Source organism: Pseudopodoces humilis, chromosome 2, assembly GCF_049639895.1.
Source record: "Pseudopodoces humilis isolate 2021_Gansu_Grassland_sample_001 chromosome 2, ASM4963989v1, whole genome shotgun sequence".
NCBI classification, from domain to species: domain Eukaryota; kingdom Metazoa; phylum Chordata; class Aves; order Passeriformes; family Paridae; genus Pseudopodoces; species Pseudopodoces humilis.
The window spans coordinates 178,631-200,813 of record NC_142201.1 but is presented as its reverse complement, the minus strand read 5'-3'; the positions used below and the strand labels follow the sequence as shown (position 1 = coordinate 200,813).

Sequence of the window (22,183 nt, the reverse complement as noted above, 5' to 3'; positions counted from 1 at the left end):
GGGTGTGAGAACAGGACAGCCTCTCAGTCCTTTAAAGATCTCACTGAGAAAACAACTTTGTACCCAAAAACTTCCCCTCTCCACACAGGCAAGGAGAAGTGGGCATAGTAATTGCTGGGAAATCTACTGCTGTTCTCATGAGCTCTCACAGCAGTTAATTATTTTCATTATTCAAAATAAGGCTTTTATTTCTAATCAGAATAAGTCTGGCTTTGTTTCCCCTTCATCCTTCCAGTTCATCCTTCTCGAGGGCATTAAACAATCCTCAGCATCAGATGTTTTCTCCTGAGACTTCCCCAATGAAGATGCCTCAACAGCTCTTTAAAAGTTAATGTTATGTACCCTGGAGAGAACAAGTGTTTTCTGCAGTGCTGGAATAATGTCTGTTCTGCCTTTCTCCTCACCACACTTTATTGATGTCTTTCCAAACACTGACCCCAAAACAGAGCTGGAGAGGGACTGGGGCCAAGGGCTGCAGGGCCAGGAGCCAGGGAATGGCTTCAGAGTAGAATTTGATGGGATCTGGGGCAGGAATTGTTCCCTGGCAGGGTGGGCAGGGGCTGGGATGGAATTGCCAGAGCAGCTGGGGCTGCCCCTGGATCCCTGGCAGTGCCCAAGGCCAGGCTGGACATTGGGAGCTCCTGGGACAGTGGGAGGTGTCCCTGCCGTGGCAGGGCTGGGAATGGGTGGGATTTGGGGTCCCTTCCATCCCAAACCATCCTGGGATTCTAAGCCAGAGCATCCCCTGGATACTCCCCTTGAGTCCTTGAGAAGCTGCACAGAAACAACCTCTGTCTACCAGGCACAAATTGCTGAGCTCTGGGAGGGGCTGGGGGCCAGGAGATGAGACTCCCCCATGCCAAGGACGCTCATCAGGACACAGGGGATGGGAGCTGGGGCAGAGCCATTGCCAGCTGCCCTTACAGCCTGTTCCTTGCACTTCCTGGGACTAAAACAGGATAAAACTTGAGTGTGACAGGTCTTGAACACACATGGCACAAGCTGACCCGTAACAGTGACCCCCAGGCACAGAGCTGTGGGGCAGTGCAGGCTGGACAGGACCCTGGGGTGTGTCAGGTCCAGCTGCTGGCACAGTCAGTGTCAGCCAAGGGCCTGAGTCTCAGCTGTCTGCAAGGATGGAACACACGAGCTCTCCAGGAAACCTGCTCTGGGGCTGGAAATCAGCCCTGGGCCAGCTCCACCCCCTCCAAGGGACGTGTGGTGCACTCAAGGTGGTGCCAGGGCATCCTCCTCCTCACCTCAACATGGAGAGCCTGTTTTCCTCTTCTCCCCAGCTCAGTTTGCTTCCCTCCATCCCCACACCATTTCAAAATGTAAGCATTGTGTGAAGAAACAGAAAATTCACACTTTGCTCCCGTTGCATCTGGTAATTGACGTTGTCCAGAGAGAGCTGGGATTCCAGCAGGTGTTCCAGACCCCTCCTCTGCTCTGATGCACAGATGCTGCTCACGATCCAGAGATGTCCCAGACTCAAAACTGGGATTTGCTCTTTCTGACTGCCCAGACCAAGGGAAGAGCTGGGGCCAGAGGGTATTTAACCCCATAAATGCTGGAAGAGATCTCTCGGGAAAGCTCCCCCTCTCCTGTCCCAGCCGGGGGCAAGGCCACTCTGCTGAGGTCAAGGTGTCACCCACGGCTCACCCGAAGTCACCTGAAGGCCTCCCGTTCCCTCAGCGCACGCTCAAGGAGCCCGTCCTGATCACCAGCAGTTCTGGGCCCAAAGTCTCGTTTTTCACAGCAAAGGACTCGTGTGATCACCCAGCTCTGCCCCTTCACAACACCCAAAAAGCACCTCCGAGCTGCTTCGCTTTCCCTTCTGCTCAGGAGGGACTGGGAAGGAGCTGGCCAGGGGCAGAGGTGTCCCCCAGGGACCGGGCAGTGCTGGTGTTCGCTGGGGGCAGGAGCAGGAGCTCTCCTGGTGACTCCAGCCCTGCCGGTCCCACACCCGGCTCTGCCTCCCTGGGGACCGAGTGAAGCATCTGGGAGCTGGCTGAGGGACACCGGGCCTGTGCTGCCACCAGGTCCCCTCCCTGCAGGGGCTGCAGGTCCCACTGAGACCCCCGGGCTGGGACCAAGCACCCCCCAGCTGCCCCCACGCAGCCGCTTGGCTCCAGAGCCCTGAGCTCCCCTGGCCCCTCCCGGGGGCGGCTGCGCTCACCTCGATTAAATAAATTAGTGTCTGCATCAGCCAGAAAGCTCATTAGCAATGATTTTATTCCTGTGTTTACACAACTGATACCAATCACAACATCAGAGCCAGCATCTGGCCAATCCCTGCAGGGCCTCCAGGAATCCACAGAAAATGAGATGTATATCGGAGTCAGCTCTTGCACTCGGCCAAAGCCCACCAGCAGCTGCTTTACTTATTATTTATTCATTTGTTTGTGTGACATAATGAGCTCTATATCACAATGTCGTGAATATAAAAAATGCTCTGGTTGCATCAACCCTTGGGGTAACTTTTTTCAGGCTTGGGGTAACTTCATCACCCCATGTGGATGCATCAGAAAATGAAATTCCACGTCTCCAGGGAAGCTGAATGCCCAAACAAGCACTGATTGCTCTTAATTACATTCCTGCCCTTTTATACCTTATTGATCAAGTCTCATATTCACTTTGCCATTATTTTATTTGAATCTAAAGGCAAATGAAGCTGTTTCAGATTTCTCTGGTAATCCCATTTCTCTGTTAAATTTAAGCACTTAAACTTATGGTTTTCCTGACTTAAGCCAGAAACTTTTTTTTTTTTTTTTTTTTTCCCTAGTTTGGCCAAGCCAGAGATACCTGAGGAAGGAAGGAAGGAAGGATTGCTTGCCATCTGCAGCAGGCAAACAGTGAAAGAGGGTGGGCAGAGACCAGAGAGCAGCGAGGTTTGGGGCACAGGAGCAGTGGACAGAGCAGGGCACTCGGAGCAGGGAAATGGGCCGGGGGCTCGGGGGCTTCCCTCCCACTGCTCCCAGCAGTGATCCCAACACAGACCAGGATGGAGATCCAGGGGAGAGCCCTCTGCAGCCAGGTATCCCCTCCAGGGTGAAGGATGGGGCTGGGACCCTCACTGTTGGGAGCTGACGTGTCTCATGCAGCACATCACATCATTCCTCATTGGCAGGAGCTGTGGAATCATAGAAACACAGAATTACACAAGGTTTGGGCTGGGGGGGACCTTAAAGTCCATTTCATTGCACCCCCTGCCATGGGCAGGGACACCTTCCACTATCCCAGGCTGCTCAGAGCCCCATCCAGCCTGGCCTTGGGCACTCCCAGGGATGGGGGGTCCCCAGCCTCCTTGGGCAGCCTGTGCCAGGTTCAGAGGTGAGGAAAAGGCTCAAAGAGCAGGGGGATGACACCCAGGGCTGGCTCAGGAGAGCTGGCTCATGGCACACACAACTTCTGAGACACATTTTCACTGGGAATAGTAAATACTGAGCAGTTTGCTTTATCAGGGTGCCCCTCCACTCTCCTCATCCCTTCATCCTGGTTAGGAACTGGCATTTCTGCTGCTGGAGCCTTTGAGACAAGAGCATCTTCTGCCTGCAGCTGCTGGGAGCTAGAGCAAAGCACAGAATCAGAGTCACTGAAGCTGGAAAAGACTTCTCAGCCCACCAAGTCCAACCATCCCCAGCACTGCCAAGGCCACCGCTAACCCGTGTCCCCAAGTGTCACATCCACGTGGCTGTGAAATCCCTCCAGGGCCGGGCACTCCACCACCTCCCTGGGCAGCTCTGCCAGGGCTGCACAGCCCAGTCTGGGAAGGAATTTCCCCAATATCCCCCCTGAGCCTCCCCTGGCCCAGCCTGAGGCCGTTCCCTCTCCTCCTGTCCCTGTTCCCTGGCAGCAGAGCCCGACCCCCCCGGCTGTCCCCTCCTGCCAGGGACTTGTGCAGAGCCACAAGGGCCCCCTGAGCCTCCTTTGCTCCAGGCTGAGCCCCTTTCCCAGCTCCCTCAGCCCCTCCTGGGGCTCCAGACCCTTCCCAGCTCCCTCAGGAATTCTCCAGCCCTTTCCCAGCTCCCTCAGCCCCTCCTGGGGCTCCAGCCCCTTCCCAGCTCCGTTCCCTGCCCTGGACACGCTCCAGCAGATTCACTCTGGATATGCAAGGAGACAAAAGCCTGAAAAGGCTATGTCTCGGTTCTAGAAGCCAGGTGTCTGCTAGGGAGAGCAGGAGCCTCCCTTGGGATGAAAGAATGCAGACCCCCTCCCTCCGAATTATTTTAATTCTGAAATCAAGGGGGCTTTCAGGCAGAGATCTGGGGATAGGAATAACAGTTCTTTACTAGTATAACCAGGCAGACAAACAACAATAACTACAGCATTAGCAAGAAAACAGAACCAGGGACCCCGGGACAGCTCTCTCAGCTGAGATGGGATGGGGGAGAGGTTTTGTTTTCACAAACCCCTCGGGCAGTGCCGGTGCTCCTGCAGGGCTCTGAGGAACACTCGGCTGGAACAGCAGGGATGAGCTGAAATCCTGGGCCGGTGGCTGAGGTGGAACAGCAGGGATGAGCTGAGATCCTGGGCCAGTGGCTGAGGTGGATCAGCAGGGATGAGCTGAGATCCTGGGCCGGTGGCTGAGGTGGAACAGCAGGGATGAGCTGAGATCCTGGGCCAGTGGCTGAGGTGGATCAGCAGCTCCACGGCGGTGCCTGGCACTGCCACACGTCCCGGCAGGACAGGGGGTGCGAGGCCACCAGCCAAGAGGGGAGAAGGAGAAGAAGCAGCAGCTCCGTCTGGGTGATGACGAAATTCCCTTCTCTCCACCACAACAGCTCTGCACCCAAAGTCTCTCCCCGAAGCTGAAGAAGCCGCCAAACTGTCCCCAGCCTCCTTTCCTGCCCTCTTCCCCACCCTGGGCCCGGCCAAACTCTTTGTCTTTTGTCAATCACCCACCAAGTACCCACAGTTAGGTTGTCCTCGCAACTAATGGGTAAAAATTCCACGGGCAAGCCAGAACTAAACAAACAAACAAACAAACAAACAAACAAAACAAAACAAAACAAAACAAAACAAAACAAAACAAAACAAAAGGAAACCTAACCCCCAACTAACCCCCAACAGGCTGAAACAACAGCGCCAGGTCCCAGCCTTGTTCTGTCAGTCCCTCCCGTCCTGAGCTGTCCTGGGACAGCTGGGACAGCCCCAGCCGGTGTTTTACCTGGCCCAGGGGTGCCCTGCAGGCTGGGGAGGGCTTTGTGCTCCTGTGCCCGGGGGTGTCGGTGGTTCATCCCCGGGCTGTTTCCTACAAGTGCCCGGGCTGGCTGCACTGCCTGTGCAAGCCCTGAAGACCTTCCCGGTGCCCCTGAAGGAGCCTGAAGGGCTCATTATCCCGCACCAGTCACTCACTGCACATTTCATCTCCCGACCCTGGGCCACAAAGGGGCTCCCGGGGCTGTGCCCGGGCTGGCAGGACCTGGCCACCAGCTGTGAGCTCTGCCCTGTTCTTGCCACACACTGCAAGTGCTTCAGGACCAAGAGCTGTTTTAACTTTTTGGGAACCACAGTGGAGAGGAAATTGGGAGCTCTGAGCTGGAGATCAGCAGAGATTACTGCTAAAACCCTCTTAGGTGATTTTTTTCCCCATTTCTGGTTTTATTGGACCACTAGAATTGGACCTCCTAGAAACCTGCAGAGACCCTCAGCAGGCTGTGCAGTGAGGGCAGGGAAATTGCAGTCAGCAGCCTCCTGACTGCCATGACCCTTCAGGGAGCTGTTAGGGACCTTTGGGACCAGCAGGAATCTCTAATCCATGAGATCAAACCAGTCACCCAAAACCTCCCCCCGAAGGCTGAGTTACCATCTCGTTTCAGGCAAGGAGGTGGTGCTCTTTATCATCTGTCTGTGAAGTGGGATTTCATTAAATTAACATTCCACAGAATCATAGAATCATGCTGGTTCTCCCTCCCATGGGCAGGGACACCTTCCACTAGACGAGGCTGCCCCAAGCTCCATCCAGCCTGACCTGGAACACTTCCAGGGACGGGACACCCTGAGCTCCCGGTCACTCCTCATCCCTGCCAGGTGAGCTCCATGCCCCAGCCCCTCGCTGACACTGGGAGGGATTCTCTCCTCTCCCCATCCACCCTTCCCAAGGAGCCTCTGTCCTGCCCCTTGCCAAGACAGTGAAGAGGGAAAGGGGAGAGCTAAAATCAGGGAGCTCTGCTGCTCTGAAGCATCGCGGCCAGCGCAGATGAAGCACAGTTAACAAAGAGCCATTGTCTGTGAGCAGCGATAAAGCTGAGTGGAAATGGGGTTCTTGAAGCTGGCACACTCAGAGCTTTGTCCGTGGTGAAAGCAGAGCTGGTCCCTGTCCGTGCACAAAGCAATCACACGCTGGGGAGCGCTCCCCTCTCAAACACACGCCAAGAGCCCGGCTGGGCACAAACCCCAGGCTCCATCTCCAACCCAGGCGCAGGCTCAGCTCTTCCTTCGGGTACAGAAACATTCACTGAAGGCACAGAAGTGTTTCTCGGCGACTTCCAGTTATTTTCCAAAGATTTTTGAGATTCCATTTACTTCTTGCATGTGCTATGTGGAAATTATAGAATAATGGAATTGTGGAATGGTTGAGGTGGGGAGGGACCTTAAAGCTCATCCCATTCTAACTCTGTGCCACAGGCAGGCAAAGATCCTTGTAATCCAAACACACAAAATGGTGAACTGAGCTAAAAAAACAATGGGTGTCTCCACATTTGGGGAAAAAAAAAAAAAAAAGAAGGAGCTGTGGTTTCCCACCCTGTGTGAGTTATTAAGCTGACATTTTAACCACCTGGAAATATAAATCTCCCTGCTTGGCTGGCTAATGCCCCATTAGGCACGGGCCCCTGGCCAGGAATGGTCCAGCTGGTGATTCATTGACTTGGGGACGTTTCCCTGGGCAGTTTGCTCCTGAGCTGGCCACCACACCCACCAGAGCAGAGCAGAGCAGCGAGTTCAGAACTGCCTCCTCCATCGTGTAGGACCATTCTGGGAAACCCCAAGGAACAGACCCAGAGTCATGGAATCACAGAACAGTTTGGGCTGGAAGGGACCTTAAAGCTCATCCCATTCCAGCCCTTGGCACGGGCAGGGACACCTTCCCCTGTCCCAGGTCGCTCCAAGTTCTGTATATTGACAGGTCCAGGTGGCAGCTCAATTGTTCTTAGAGCTGCCCACAGCAACATGCTCTCCTGACACATTTTCCTTCTCACAGCTCCTCTCCTATCAAAAATCACATGGCTGCTCTGTGCAAACACTCTTTTATTTTTTTCCTTTTTGCTAAGAAAGCCAACGCAAACACGAACGTTCTGAGGACATTGAAAAAACCCAGCGACACGAGCAGCTTTTGTACCCAGCTCCGTTATCTCTGCTGGTAGACAAACAGCCTTTAATGAACAGACTTTCATTTCCCCTGTGCCAGTCACAGGGTGCCACCTTTGATCAGATCAGAGGAAAATAAAACAAAGAAGAAACGTGCTGCAAAAGTGAAAAACTTTTTGGGGGGGGTTTTGATCTGAAATCATGACTCTGTCTCTTCCCCTTTTCTTCTGAAGTCGTGGCAGCATTACTGGTATGGCTGGAGCAGTTTGCTGGTTGGGTTGCTGCGTTGATCTCAGCTCCTGTGCCATTCAGGTCTGAACACACCTGGTGTGTCCATGGCTCCTGCCCTCCACCAGGAACGTCGGGTTCCATCAGCCCCAACCAGAATGGTCCCACAGCTCCCGCCCTGATGCAGGGCACAACATTTCACAGAGTCCAGATCCTGGCAGAGCCATTCCCCAGCATGTCCAGGGCCACCACCCTCTGCAGATGAGACACCTCTGAGGCCCAGGTGTGCAGCAGTGGTTTCCCCACCATGGGCAGGTCTGAAAGCTTTGCAGCCCAGTCAGGCTGTGGGACTGGCAAGTGCTGGCTGCGCTCACAGTCAGGGCAAAAGGACATTCTGCAGAAATGGCTGATCTGCTCCATCCCATGAGTAACATCAGGAACACACCAGGCCCTTCGTGGGGCCTCACGGGTGACACAGGGTCAGACCATCCCACTCCTGGCATTGCCAGGAGACCTGGACTGTGGAGCCTCCAGAAAGGGCTCCCTGATCACCACAACCAAAGCTCTCTGGATGCTGCCTGGATGAGGCACAGCTGGACTGGCCAAGACAGAAAGCAGCCCTGTGGGATGTAGGACCACTGTCCCCTTAAACACCACTCTAAAGGCTTGAATTGCGTTTGGGAGTCATGGTTTAAGGGAAATATTTCCCTCTTACAGAGGACAATGAAGCCTTTCCCAGGTTCTCAGAGCACTTCAGCAGTAGGAAGTGGCAGGGTCCCTCAGCACTGGGGACAGGAGGGCGTAGCCCCTCTGTGCCATGGTGAGCAGTGTGATGCCCATCCAGCCACGCTTGGTGTGCCACGCTTCAGTCTGGCAGTCAACAAGGTGTTCATGGTCTGGACACTGTTAGGAAGGTGCAGGAACAGGCAGAAATCAAGCTGTAGGACAGCAAACATAACCAGCTGCAGCAGGTGACAGTGAGTCAGCAGGCACTGATGCTTCTCAGCTGAACCTACCCAGTCTCTGCCAGTGAAGGAAATTCAGGGGAAGCAGCTCCAGGAGAAGACAGCAGCAGTGAAGATGTCAATGACCCACACGCACCTTCAGCTTCCCTTGAACCCCTCGGGCAAAGCGGTTCCTCCAGGCTGAGAAGTGCTGCAGCCTTTGGTGCTGCTTTCCAGACCCCGTCCCGCTTCCCCCTGCTCAGCAGCCGCCCCCCCAGCCGGGGCAGGGACGCTCCCCCGGGGGGCACAGGAGGCGCACGACGCGCTCCCGGATCTGCCTGGTCCTCACCCCGTAGACGATGGGGTTGAGCATGGGTGGCACCACGACGTAGAGGTTGGCCAGCAGGATGTGGACGTGACTCGGGATTTGGTGGCCGAAGCGATGCGTGAGAAAGGAGAAGAAGGCGGGCACATAGAACATGAGGATCACGCAGAGGTGGGAGCCGCAGGTGCTGAGGGTTTTGAGGCGAGCCTCCCGGGATGGGAGGCGAAACACTGCCCTGAGGATCAGCACGTAGGAGACGGCGATGAGCACGACGTCCAGGCCCGAGGAGAGCAGCGCCGTGGTCAGCCCGTACCAGACGTTGGCCCTGATGTCGGCGCAGGCCAGGCGGGCGATGCCCATGTGCTCGCAGTAGGTGTGGGGCATCACGTTGTGCCCGCAGTAGGGCAGCCGCTTCAGGAGGAAGATGGGTGGGAACATGATGCAGAAGCCGCGGGCCACGGCGGTGACGGCGATCTTGCCGATGACCGAGGGGGTCAGGATGGACGCATAGCGCAGCGGGTCGCACACGGCCACGTAGCGGTCAAAGGCCATGGCCAGCAGCACAGAGGATTCCACGATGAAGCTGAAATGGGTGAAGAACATCTGTGTGATGCAGGCATCGAAGGAAATCTCCCTGGCACCGAACCAGAAGATTGCCAGCATTTTGGGCACGGTGGTGGTGGACAGCATGAGGTCAGAGAGAGCCAGCATGGCGAGGAAGAGGTACGTGGGCTCGTGGAGGCTCCGCTCCGTGGTGATGACAAACAGAAGGACCAGGTTGCTGAGCACTGCGGTGAGGTACATCAGGCAGAAGGGGACGGAGATCCAGATGTGGGACTCCTCCATGCCCGGGATGCCTGTCAGGACAAAGGTGATGGGGTCGAAGCTGCTCTCGTTGAGCTCATACATGGTGTTCCCGTGCTCGGGGTCAGCCTGACTCAGCTCTGTGCCAGAAAGAGAAGGGATCAATGACACCTGCGGATTTGCCCGTGACACTCTGGCAGACGTTGCAAATCAGGACACAAGTTACAAGGCAGCTGCCTTCCACCCTAAGGGGTTCCCTCGCTGTGTTCTGTACAAAGGACCCTGTTTGTTCTGTCACTCCTACAAAGCGTGTCTTTGGAAAACATCTCTGTCCTCCCACTGCCACTGCTAAACAGGTCAGGCCTTTTTCCAGCTCTGCTTTATCCACTGCCACAAAAACCTTGTAAAAGTCATAGAAATAGTCATAAAAGTCACCCTCAGCCCTGTCACAGTCAGTGGCTCCATCTGTGAGCACACACAGAGCTGCACCTGTGGTGGGACTCCAGGTTCCTCCAGGGAGGTGAGATGACGCAATTTCTCACCCTGCTCAGGCCAATGAACAAAGTTCCTTGTAAAATCCCAAATATAGGAATAAATCTTTCCCCGGTATCAATGTTGGGCAGTGTCTGGGATGTGACTGACATCCAACTGCACTGAGGGCTGTGGCCACACATCAAATTTCTCACTTGGAACTCTTTAGGCACTGGAAGGGGTTCCAAGGTCCCCTTGGAGCCTTCTCTTCTCCAGCCTGAACAACCCCAGCTCTCCCAGCTGGGAGGGAGCCCTTTCTTTTCCTGCCTTTTGCTTCATTCCTTTCCCACTCCTTCATTAAGAGGGGCAAAGACATGGTGGTATGCACAGAGTGATCCTTGGACAAAGAAATTATGGCCCAAAGCAGAAATACCCCAGAGGGACACCCCAAATGCAGAGTTCTGCACTGATGCTCAGCCCTAGCACCGTTCCAGTTTTCCCAGCTCCTGGAGTGCTGGGGCAGCCTGAGCTGGGAGCACCATCCCCCATGACTGACCAGCCTGAGGGGAGCTTTGAAGATTGGAATAATGCAAACAAGCCAAGCTGCAAGTCCTCCACAAAAGCTTTGCCATGAGCAGGGCTTTGAGGAGAAGGAGCACCACAGGACTGCTGGGTTTATGTGCTTCCCCCATCTTACCCCCAGCTCCCATTCCCTGTGTAAACTCCATCATACATTAGAAAAACTCCAGGCCAGGGTTGGGGGAGAGGAAAACCAGTTGGATTCAGAACAAAGATAAAGCTTCCCTGCTCGCAGCCTGATTTACTTTCATTGCAAGCAGCAGGTACCCAAGCCAGACATGTTTGCATTTCTAAGTGCTTCCATTAAAGACTCTCAGCCTCCCTGAACCAAAAGTCTACTGAAAACATGGCTCAGTGCAGCAAAGACCTTCAGCTCACTGCAAATATTTGTCCAGTCGCCTCTTCCACTTGCACACCCACATTACCCAGGTGAATCAAGCCAGTGTGGGTCTAGAGCAGGGGATTAAATCTGCCTGGGAGCATTCCCAGGCTCCAACACCAGCTGGTGTTACTGTGTGTGGGCTACAAAGCAGCTCAGCAAGACTTTCCACCTCCACTTCCCAGATATATGGAAATCTATTCCTCTCACACACCACTTTGCTTCCCTTCAGTCTTTTCCAAGAGAATCGGTGCCCCAAGCCCCAGCATTTCACATTAAATGACTCACCAAGGGCCAGCCCCGAGCTGGGAAGAGAAGCACAGCCCCGAGTGGAGCAGAGCTCGGGGGAGCCCAAAGCTGATGATATCGGTCCTCTCTGTCCCACACCTCAGAAGAAGCATCAGTCCCTGGACCTGGGGAGGTTTAAATTGCCGGTGCATTAACCATTAACAGCATTTAACACTCCCGGGTGAGGCATTTCCTGCTTTTCCATCATTTGCATTGCAAGTGATTTTCCTCTCTCCTTGCCCACCGGCCACCGGGCCGGGCTGGAGAAGACCTGAGCAGGAAATGGGCACAGCCTGAGCGCTCCTGGGATCCAGAGCATCGTGGATGTCTGCAGGTGAAAACTGTCCCGTTCCGCTGCTGAAACCTCCCTGAACAGGGAGAACTCCCTTCCCCTCAAGCTGCCAGGGCCCCTCTGCCACCCAACCCCAGCCCTTGGGCAGTGACCTATCATCGTGATTGTAATTATCCTGAAGATCATTGATCAAATCAACAATCTACAGGATCATGATTGGGCAGGAATTGTTCCCTGGCAGGGTGGGCAGGGGCTGAGATGGAATTGCCAGAGCAGCTGGGGCTGCCCCTGGATCCCTGGCAGTGCCCAAGGCCAGGCTGGACATTGGGAGCTCCTGGGACAGTGGGAGGTGTCCCTGCCATGGCAGGGCTGGGATGGGTGGGCTCTGAGGTCACTTCCAACCAAAAACATGCTGGATTCCAAAATTCTGTAATTTTATGACCTTTAAGACCGTCAAGTGCAAAAAATATTGTCAGAAAAGTCAATATTGAGCAGTGCCCTGCCCCACCCAGTGACACTGATCTCAGTCCCAACCTCCCCCTTCCCACCCCACCTTTACCCCGGGACACATCTCCCTCCCTCCCCAAAGACACGGCTCCGGGGGTAACAAGGAAGCGGGAGTGGCAGAAGGATCCTGCATCCAGGAAATGCAACAACGCTCTGACAGGAACCATCACTCCTGCAGCATCTGTGGAAATGTCCAACAGGAGCCAGGCAATTACAAATATTGGTGCTGTCTCTCCTCTGCTGCCTCATGCATCTCAAAATGTGGCATTTGGACTGGATTCCCCTTCCTTTGGCTCCAGGAAGGGATCTGGATGATGCTGTGAGCTCTCCAGGGCAGGAGCTGGGCTCCCTCCAGGGTGGGCTGCAGCTCCTCCTGCAGCAGAGCCGTGCCCATCCCTGCTGCCAGCACTGAGCCGCTGGCCTGGCAGGGCAGGAGCTGCACAGGAAATTTCTCAGTTGAAGGTTGGACTCAAGGGCTTGGGAGGTTTTCTCCAAGCGATTCTGTCATTCTGTGGAGCAGAGGATGCGCTGCTGCTGTGCCTCAAACACAGCCCTTGCACGGGGAGCTCCAGGTTTCCCTCCAGCTTGGGCTGGTTTCCAGCTGCCCCCCTGTCCCCCTTGCCATGGACACCCCAGAGTGGTCCCAGAGACAGCCCTGCCCCACCCTGAGCCACATCCCACCCCACACCAGCACCTGGGAGCCTTCAGGGGCTGCAGCAGGAACCTGGATCCAGCATGGCAGGGGCTGAGCAGAGCCCAGCAGCAAGGATGGAGCCCAGGAGTAGGGGGTGGCACTGGGAACAGTGAGATGTGGGGGATGTCCCTGCTGTCCCCAGAGCTGGGGCACACACAGGGCTGGCATGAGGAAGAGAAGCACGGAGCCCATTGGGAAGCTGCAGCCTGTGCAGCAGAGATGGGACAAGGACAGCAGCACTCGCATGGGAGACATTGGGAGAGGGACTCCAGAGGTCCCCGTGAGGCAAGAAATGGTCCTGCAGCCAGGCAGATCCACAGGGCTCCTGGTGTCACCCAGGGACCGGGGGACTGTCACCCGGGGCTCCTGGAGGCCCCACCGGTGTGAGCTGAGCTGGACTCAGGGGCTGGGCTCAGGGCTGGGCTGGGCTCAGGGCTGGGCTCAGGGCTCAGGGCTCAGGGCTGGGCTCAGGGCTGGGCTGGGCTCAGGGCTGGGCTGAGCTGGGCTCAGGGCTCAGGGCTCAGGGCTGGGCTGGGCTGGGCTCAGGGCTCAGGGCTGGGCTCAGGGGCTGGGCTCAGGGCTCAGGGCTGGGCTCAGGGCTGGGCTCAGGGCTCAGGGCTGGGCTCAGGGCTCAGGGCTGGGCTCAGGGCTGGGCTCAGGGCTGGGCTCAGGGCTCAGGGCTGGGCCCAGGGCTGGGCCCAGGGCTCAGGGCTGGGCTCAGGGCTGGGCTGAGCTGGGCTCAGGGCTCAGGGCTGGGCTCAGGGCTCAGGGCTGGGCTCAGGGCTGAGCTGGGCTCAGGGCTGGGCTCAGGGCTGGGCTGGGCTCAGGGCTGGGCTCAGGGCTGGGCTGGGCTCAGGGCTGGGCTGAGCTGGGCTCAGGGCTCAGGGCTGGGCTGGGCTCAGGGCTGGGCTGGGCTCAGGGCTCAGGGCTGGGCTCAGGGCTCAGGGCTGGGCTCAGGGCTCAGGGCTCAGGGCTGGGCTCAGGGCTCAGGGCTGGGCTCAGGGCTCAGGGCTGGGCTCAGGGCTCAGGGCTGGGCTCAGGGCTGGGCTCAGGGCTGGGCTCAGGGCTGGGCTGAGCTGGGCTCAGGGCTCAGGGCTGGGCTCAGGGCTCAGGGCTGGGCTCAGGGCTGAGCTGGGCTCAGGGCTGGGCTCAGGGCTGGGCTGGGCTCAGGGCTGGGCTCAGGGCTGGGCTGGGCTCAGGGCTCAGGGCTGGGCTCAGGGCTGGGCTGGGCTGGGCTCAGGGCTCAGGGCTGGGCTGGGCTCAGGGCTCAGGGCTGGGCTCAGGGCTGGGCTGGGCTCAGGGCTCAGGGCTGGGCTCAGGGCTGGGCTCAGGGCTCAGGGCTCAGGGCTGGGCTCAGGGCTGGGCTGGGCTCAGGGCTGGGCTCAGGGCTGGGCTGGGCTCAGGGCTCAGGGCTGGGCTCAGGGCTCAGGGCTGGGCTCAGGGCTCAGGGCTGGGCTCAGGGCTGGGCTGGACATGCCCCTCTGCAGAGCTCAGCCAGGCCAGGCAAACCCTGCGCTGCTGCTCTGCACCGATGGATCCCTGGGTTTGGGGTTCCTTTCCCCCCATGCTGAGCCAAGCCTAAGGATGTGCAGCTACCCTGGGTGGGTGACACCCCCTGTTCCCAGCTCCCAGTTTAAACTCCTGCAATCCCCCCACTTCACATCGTTTCTGTTGCAGAATGTGGCCCCAGGGGATTCCCAGCACAAAAGGAGGAGAAAGCTGAGGGCAGGTGGAACAAAGAGTTGATTGAGGCTGAAACTCCACCTGGGACTCCACAAACCTGCAGGAATTTCCCCTCCTGCTGCCTTCGTGAATTCTGTGCAATTCTAGCTCTTGGGGGATCCCTGGTGTTGGTGGGGATGACAGAGATGGGCTGTGGCTGCCGGTAAAACAATGAATTTACTGAAAAACTAAATAATTGCATAACTAAGCAATTAAATAATGAATTTCCAGAATAACTAAATAATTAAATAATTAGGTCATGGAGTAATTAAATAATTAATTTACTGAATTACTAAATAAATAACGGGTCAATAACGAAATAGCTAAATAAATAAATAACTAGATAATTAAGTGCCTCTTGCAGAAGCAGCAGGCAATTAATTATCTTGCTAATTAATGGTTTCAATGAACTACCCTCTCTTCCCTGAGCTGCAGGGCAAGGGCTACGGGAACGGCACGGGACCCCCAAAACTGATGCACAGGGTGGGCAGAGATTCCCCTGAGCAATGGCTGCACCCCAGAACCCCAGGACCCCTGAGGGTGCCAAAGACCTTCGAGGTCATCAATCCAACCTTTGGTCACACCCCACGGAGTCCAGCTGCTCCCCCAGCACTGCAGGGCCACCACGGACCGTGTCCCCAAGGGTCACACACATGAAGGTGTGGATGTGTGGTGACAGTGAGGTGAGGGGATGTGAAGGTGACAGTGAGGTGAGGGGATGTGATGTGAAGGTGACAGTGAGGTGAGGGGATGTGAAGGTGACAGTGAGGTGAGAGGATGTGAAGGTGACAGTGAGGTGAGGTGATGTGAAGGTGACAGTGAGGTGAGGGGATGTGAAGGTGACAGTGAGGTGAGAGGATGTGAAGGTGACAGTGAGGTGAGGGGATGTGAAGGTGACAGTGAGGTGAGAGGATGTGAAGGTGACAGTGAGGTGAGGTGATGTGAAGGTGACAGTGAGGTGAGGGGATGTGAAGGTGACAGTGAGGTGAGGGGATGTGATGTGAAGGTGACAGTGAGGTGAGGGGATGTGATGTGAAGGTGACAGTGAGGTGAGGGGATGTGAAGGTGACAGTGAGGTGAGGGGATGTGATGTGAAGGTGACAGTGAGGTGAGGGGATGTGAAGGTGACAGTGAGGTGAGGGGATGTGAAGGTGACAGTGAGGTGAGGGGATGTGATGTGAAGGTGACAGTGAGGTGAGAGGATGTGATGTGAAGGTGACAGTGAGGTGAGGCGATGTGGCGTGAAGGCGACAGTGAGGTGAGGTGAGGGGATGTGAAGGTGACAGCGAGGTGAGGGGATGTGAAGGTGACAGTGAGGTGAGGGGATGTGAAGGTGACAGTGAGGTGAGGGGATGTGAAGGTGACAGTGAGGTGAGGGGATGTGATGTGAAGGTGACAGTGAGGTGAGGGGATGTGAAGGTGACAGTGAGGTGAGGGGATGTGAAGGTGACAGTGAGGTGAGGGGATGTGAAGGTGACAGTGAGGTGAGGGGATGTGAAGGTGACAGTGAGGTGAGGGGATGTGAAGGTGACAGCTCCAGCCACAGCAAGGGGAGGAATTCCTGTGGGAAAGTCCCTGCTTGGGGAAAGGCCGACTCAGCACAGGCTGAACCCACTGCAGCAAATCCTGTCACCAAAATGGCAAAGAATTGCATGGAATGACATAGAATTACACGTAATTACACATGATTGCATGTAATTACCCTCCTGACTCGTGCTGCAGTGACAGCTGTCCTGGTCTGCCTGGCAGCAGCTTCCCAGAGCTCAGGAAAACAGCAATTCCACCAAGGAAGGTGCCCTGGCACTGGGCTGTGCAGGCTGCAGGTGGGAGTTCCTGCCTGCCACAAGGACGCTCCAGCCGGGCAGGTGGGATAAGGAGCACAGAAATGGGGTGAAAATGGGGCCAGGTCTGCCCTGCCCCATCACAGGCAGCTGGGGGTGCCACAGGAATGAGGCTCAGCCAGGGACAGAGACCCCCAGGCAGGGAACAGTCGGACTCTGGAGCTGACCGAGGGGCAGGTGGGAGATGGACATCAAACCCGTGCTCGGGTTCCCGGGCAGGGGCTGGCACACCCTGAGATGCCCAGTGGAACCCACAGGTCCCCCCGCTGGTTTTGCCTGTGCCACCCTCTGACGAAGGACTTTTCCAAGCACATCCTCATTTTGGATGAGGGCAAGTCCTTACCTGCCCTGCCCTTGGAGGGGGGGCACAGTAACCCTGGCAGCATCCTCCAACCCGTGGTGGTCACCGTGCCCACGCTGGTGACACCAGAGCTGCCACTTTTAGTGGTGAGTCTCTTCCAAAGCCATGGAGCTCTTCAGGGCAGGTGCCATTTGCCAGGACATTTGGCAGCAGCTCCTCTTCCCAGGTTTTTATCTGGTGTCTCTGGTCCCCAGTGCCACCCCTGCTCTGTCCCTGTGCCTGTCCCCAAGGGTTCCCAAGGACCCCCCTGCCCCATTGGGAACCAAAGGCTCATTTCTCTCGCAGGTTGTGCTAGAACATCCGTCACTCCGTGTCTGATCCCACAAGAGCACTGTGGTCCCTGCACTCCTGGAGCTGGAACATTCCCACGGGGCTGGAGGTGGAGCAAGACAAACATCCTGGTCAGATTCTGGGGAATTTCTGGAGAAAAAGGGGAGTGAGGGAGACTCTGATCATGGGGCTGTGCCATGGTGTGGGACAGGGCTGGACAGTGACAGCCCAGGCCGGGAGATGGGCATTTCCAGCCAGGCAGCAGCTCCAGGAGGGAGCTCAGCACATTGTCACTGTCACAGTCTGGGAATTAAGTGCCTAGAACTGGGCTTGGGACCAGGTCTTCATCGGGCCCTGCACCTCTGTGCACACAGGCTGGGGACAGGTTCGGGTGCTGCCCTCGGGATCTGTCCAGTGCAGAATCGGCCTGGATGGAGCCAGCTTGCTCCATCCATGGTCTGATAATGAGTGAGGAGCTCAAAGGGACCTCAGCAGGCCCTTTCCCATCCTGAGGGGCTGAGTCCCTGTCAGATGGAACAGGATATGGTGGGATGATGGAAAAACCCCTTGAGGACCTGACCTGGTCTTGAGCAATACCTGAGGGATGATTGATGTTATCTCAAGAGATGATGGATATTGTCCCAAAAGATGATGAGTATTGTCCCCTGTCTGCCTCAGGAAATATTTAGCAATTCCCATCATGGGACCAGAAGTGTCCTAATCACAGAATCACAGAATTATTTGGGTTGGGAAGAGCCTTAAAGTCCATCCAGTCCCAACCTCTGCCATGGGCAGGGACATTGTCCACTGGAGCAGGGTGCTCCAAGCCTGTTCAAGCCCGAATTTTGTTCAAGATGTGAATTATTAGGCTTTCACCTTTGCAGAATATTGAATTGTTTGAGCTGTGGATGAGCTGTAGGAGTACAGGGAGATGAGGTGGAGGCCCACACTGCAGCAGGGGTAGACACCGGCACTGACAGAAGGGATGGCCACAGGTTTAGGAGCCAGAACATGGGATGGAGTGGCCTGAAGTGGCTGTGGACACCAAACAGAGCCTGGCTCACCGGGGCACAGGGAGGGAACCGGGGCCGGGCAGGGGGTGAGGGGCAGCAGTGGCCTTCAGTGAGAGCACAGGGGAAGGTTTCCCAGGAACTGAACAAAAGAGCGATGGCCACGAGCACACGATACCGAGAAAACCGCAGAGCCAGGCGGGAGCTGCCGCGCTGTGCCCGCAGCACGTCCCTGCGGCTGCAGATCCACAGATTAAATTGAGTTTACAAATTAAATTCCTCAAGAAATAGTGAAACACTCGCAGGCTGGTGCTCCAGCACGGAGAGTTCAGTGATAACCCACAGCAGCAGCCACCCAGCAGGGAGGGTCAGGGGCAGGAACAGGGCTGGGTGAGCTCAGTGGCTCAAGGGAACAGCGACTCAGGAGCTCAGAACTGGAAACACAGCCTGGCTTTAGCCACCAGAAATCCCAAAATCCCCGAGGCTGGAAAAGTCCTCGCAGCCCAGGGAGTCCCAGCTGTGCCCGATGCCCACCTTGTCCCCAGCCCAGAGCCCTGAGTGCCACGTCCAGCCCTTCCTTGGGCACCTCCAGGGATGGGCACTGCAAAGCTCCCTGGGCAGCCCCTGCCAAGGCCTGAGCTCCCTTTCAGTAAAGAATTCTTTTCTAATATCTATTTTTTCCTAATATCTCCTAACACCTAATTTTTCCCAAAGCTGCTGGGGGAAGAGCCAACACAACAGCCACTGGGGAGAGCTGGGTTCTCAGTCCCAGAAGAAGCAATCCTCCATGGCAGGACAGAGAAGCACCAGGATGTGGAGCTGGAAGGTGGTGGCCAAGACAGGCTCCAAACTGGATGGCCAAAGGGGGGCAGAGGGGAACCACCACAGCCTGGGAGTGAGAGAAAAAAATTGCTGCAGGTGCTTCCAAGAGAGGGAAATCCATGAAATCTCAGTGGGCAGATGCCAGGCAGGCTGAAAGCTTGGGCAAGAGACTGCCTCAGGGGATCCAAACCATCCTGAGACCCTTCCTCAAACACTTCCAGAGCAGGGGTCACCTCAGAGACCTCGGGGGACAAGGGAGGGTGTTGGCCAGAGGGAATATATGGAGCAAATGTAGCCTGGAAAGAACATGTGAGTGAATCCCAGCCCTTCTGGGTTTCCCCAGCACAAAGGACCTGGAGCTCCTGGAATGAGCCCAGAGGAGCCACAGAGCTCATGCAAGGGCTGGAGCCCTCTGGAGCCAGGCTGGGAGAGCTGGGGGTGCTCAGCTGGACAGGAGAAGCTCCAGGGAGAGCTCAGAGCCCCTTGCAGGGCCTGAAGGGGCTCCAGGAGAGCTGGAGAGGGACTGGGGCCAAGGGCTGCAGGGCCAGGAGCCAGGGAATGGCTGCCAGTGGCAGAGGGCAGGGCTGGATCTTGGGATCTTGGGCAGGAATTGTTCCCTGGCAGGGTGGGCAGGGGCTGGGATGGAATTGCCAGAGCAGCTGGGGCTGCCCCTGGATCCCTGGCAGTGCCCAAGGCCAGGCTGGACATTGGGAGCTCCTGGGACAGTGGGAAGGTCGTATCCATGGCAATGGAAGGTGGTCCATGGCAGGGGTGTGGAATGAGATGGATTCTAAGGTTCCTTCCAACTCTTGACAAATCAGAATTTGGGAGGTCCACCTTGGAATCACCTTAGATCCACAAATGTCTCTGCATTTGGGAACTGGATTGAAAACACAGCTGCCATGGTCAGTCCAAGGGTGACAAATTCCCACTTTGTGGCACGTGCAGGGAGAGTATGAGGTGTCCCTTCAGCAGCTGGACCAAAAGGAATCAGAATAACTTATCTGCCTGACAGGGGAATTCACTCCAAAACGTGCCAGTGTTGAGAGAGCTGGATGGGGATGAGGCTGATGATGTGAAGCCTGAGCTAATGGAATGGAATGGGGGGCTTTGTCCCATGCTGGCAAGTTGGGGCTGGCTGAGGAGCATGGCCAGGGCCATAGAACAGCCGTGGAACACGGCTCCAGGACCATGGATCATGCCAGGCTGGCTCTCCCATGACAGGCAGGTCTCCAGGGACATGGATTGTGCCAGGCTGGCTCACCCTATGCCAGAGGATCCTCCCGTCCCCACAGTCCCAAACACAATGGTTCCTGCTCTGGAGCAATGCAGGAAAAGGACCAAGTGCCCCACTCCTGCCACAGGAACGGGGCTGGTCCCTCAGCTCTGACACTGAAGTTTCTGTGATCTTTTGTCAGAAGGTAAAACCCAGGAGCGGGGAAATGGGGATCCCCAAGGGGACAGAGATCGCTCCCCTTGCCACTCCTGGGAGCTGCTTCCCCCCAAAAAACCAAATCCAGCAGCTCTGAGCATGTCATGCGGGTTTAGGAGGGATTAGGAAGGGATTAAGAGGGAAAGCTTTTAACAGGAGCTAACCCTGTGCCAGTTCTGCAGCTGCAGCAGGAACATCACCAGGATCCACAGCTCCCAGCAGAGCTCGGGGCAGGGGGAACACAGGCCACCCCCAGCTCAGACACCCTGACAAAATCAGTTAGGTGTGAAAAACCTAAAAGGCTTGTTGGGATAATTCCCAGGGGAAGAGCATTGGCCAAATAAATCTGCTTAAGAGAGCGAAGGAAGAAGACTAATCACTCTGGGATGAAGGTTTAGGATAATCTCCCAAGGAGCAAATAATTGGGCATTAAGGTGTGGGGGATGTAGGCCCCAAGCAGCCTGTGCTTTGGTCCTGGCCCTGGGGACTTCCATGTGGGAACCGTGGGGGAAAACACCACAACCCTCAGTGCTGCAGGGCTCCCCTGGACCAGACCCTGGCTCCACCTGGGAACGGGCACTGAAGCTTTGGCCAGCGTCAGTCACACAGTGGCCCTGCCACAGGTGTCCCAGAGACACCCAGCCACCAGGGCAGCCTGAGACAGGAATCCTGGGAACGGGAAGAGAGGCAGGACAGGGATGATGAGGATGGGACAGGAACACGAGCCTGCACAGAGCAGCCTGAGCTCACTCACCTGGCTCTGGTGTTCAGGTAAAGGTGTTCCTGTCGCTGCAGGACTCATTCCCAGCATCCCCAACGCCACGTCCCAGGGACAAACCAGTGGCATTTGGCACCAGGAAGGGTCAGCCCAGGCCAGCTGAAGGTGGTGTTGGCTGAGGGCACGGGAGCTGCCACAGTGCAGGGCACAGCCCTGTCACAGAAATCACCATAAATGTGCTTTTCACAAGGCTGATGCTCCCAAAGCCACCAGTGCAGACAGATGTGGCTGGGCAGTGGAAGGTGGATCCCCTCTGGGACCGCAGCGCTCAGGTAACCCAGGTGCACGGCACGCCTGCTGCCCACAGCTCCACCCCAAAGCGCAGGGACCTGGGAAGGAGCTGGGTGTGGAGCCTGTCCTCCTCATAGCCCTCTGCTGCGGGACACACAGGGCTGGTGGCACCGCCACTTTGGGGCTGGGATGGTTCAGGGTAGCGCTGGGGGGATCCAGCTGCCCCCACTCAGGGTCTCACACAGGCACACACCAGGGTCCCAGGGGAATGGCTGATGGATGGCCCTGCTCTGTGTCCCCCTTTAATCCCCCCACTGAAGGATCTTCCTGCCCAGGGCAGTGACATCACCCGAGGCTGAAGTTGGGAAACGTTCCAGACCATGGTGACTGTGGCTGGGAACAAGGATCCAACGTGTGTCCCTTCCAACTGGGGAGGTTCCACAATCCTCAGGACCTGGGGGACGAACCCCAGTGCACTCAGGGCACCTGCTGGCACTGGACACCAGTAAGACCCTCCCAACCAACTGGAAACTCTCCTGCTAGCTGTCCCTGGACACCAGGTCCCATGTCCTCCCCTGCTCCCTGATTTCCAGTGCAAACATGTGAGTCCTGTGGTTCTGGCAGGACCAGGAACGAAGGTATGCATGCCACCAAGCCCTGAACCTAAATTTACTGGGAATTGTGTGAACTTACCTCAAATGCTGAGGTTTCTTTTGAGTCTGAGCGTGAAGAATGGCTATAGCTCAAGCCTGGAGCTACAGCCAAAGGTGTGGGGCTCACCTGGAGCAGGTGGAGGCAGCCAGAGGTCATGGAATCATGGAACGGTTTGGGTTGAGGGACCTTTAAAGCTCATCCAGTTCTACCCCCCTGCATGGGCAGGGACACTTTCCACTA

The 22,183-nt window shown here is 56.4% G+C and overlaps 1 protein-coding gene across 4 annotated transcripts; it reads right to left on the bottom strand.

Annotated features, from left to right (window-relative positions):
* Positions 1 to 7,440: 7,440 nt before the first annotated feature.
* LOC102112941 (olfactory receptor 52B2-like) lies at positions 7,441 to 14,675 on the bottom strand. 4 transcript variants are annotated; one of them, XM_088051044.1, is made up of 3 exons: positions 14,587 to 14,675; positions 11,330 to 11,454; positions 7,441 to 9,752 (listed from the first exon to the last, which is right to left on the bottom strand). In XM_088051044.1, exon 3 carries the CDS (start codon positions 9,715 to 9,717, stop codon positions 8,743 to 8,745), a length of 975 nt encoding a protein of 324 aa, XP_087907170.1. In that variant the 5' UTR covers positions 9,718 to 9,752; positions 11,330 to 11,454; positions 14,587 to 14,675; the 3' UTR covers positions 7,441 to 8,742. The 4 variants fall into 4 exon arrangements, with proteins under 4 accessions (XP_087907170.1, XP_087907169.1, XP_087907172.1 ...); XM_088051043.1 differs by having other exon boundaries at positions 14,603 to 14,671; XM_088051046.1 differs by having other exon boundaries at positions 7,441 to 9,665; positions 14,603 to 14,671.
* Between the last annotated feature and the right edge of the window lie 7,508 nt (positions 14,676 to 22,183).

Coding starts and splice junctions, on each gene's coding strand:
- LOC102112941 (XM_088051044.1), bottom strand. CDS start 9,717: ATGTATGAGCTCAACGAGAGCAGCTTCGACCCCATCACCTTTGTCCTG.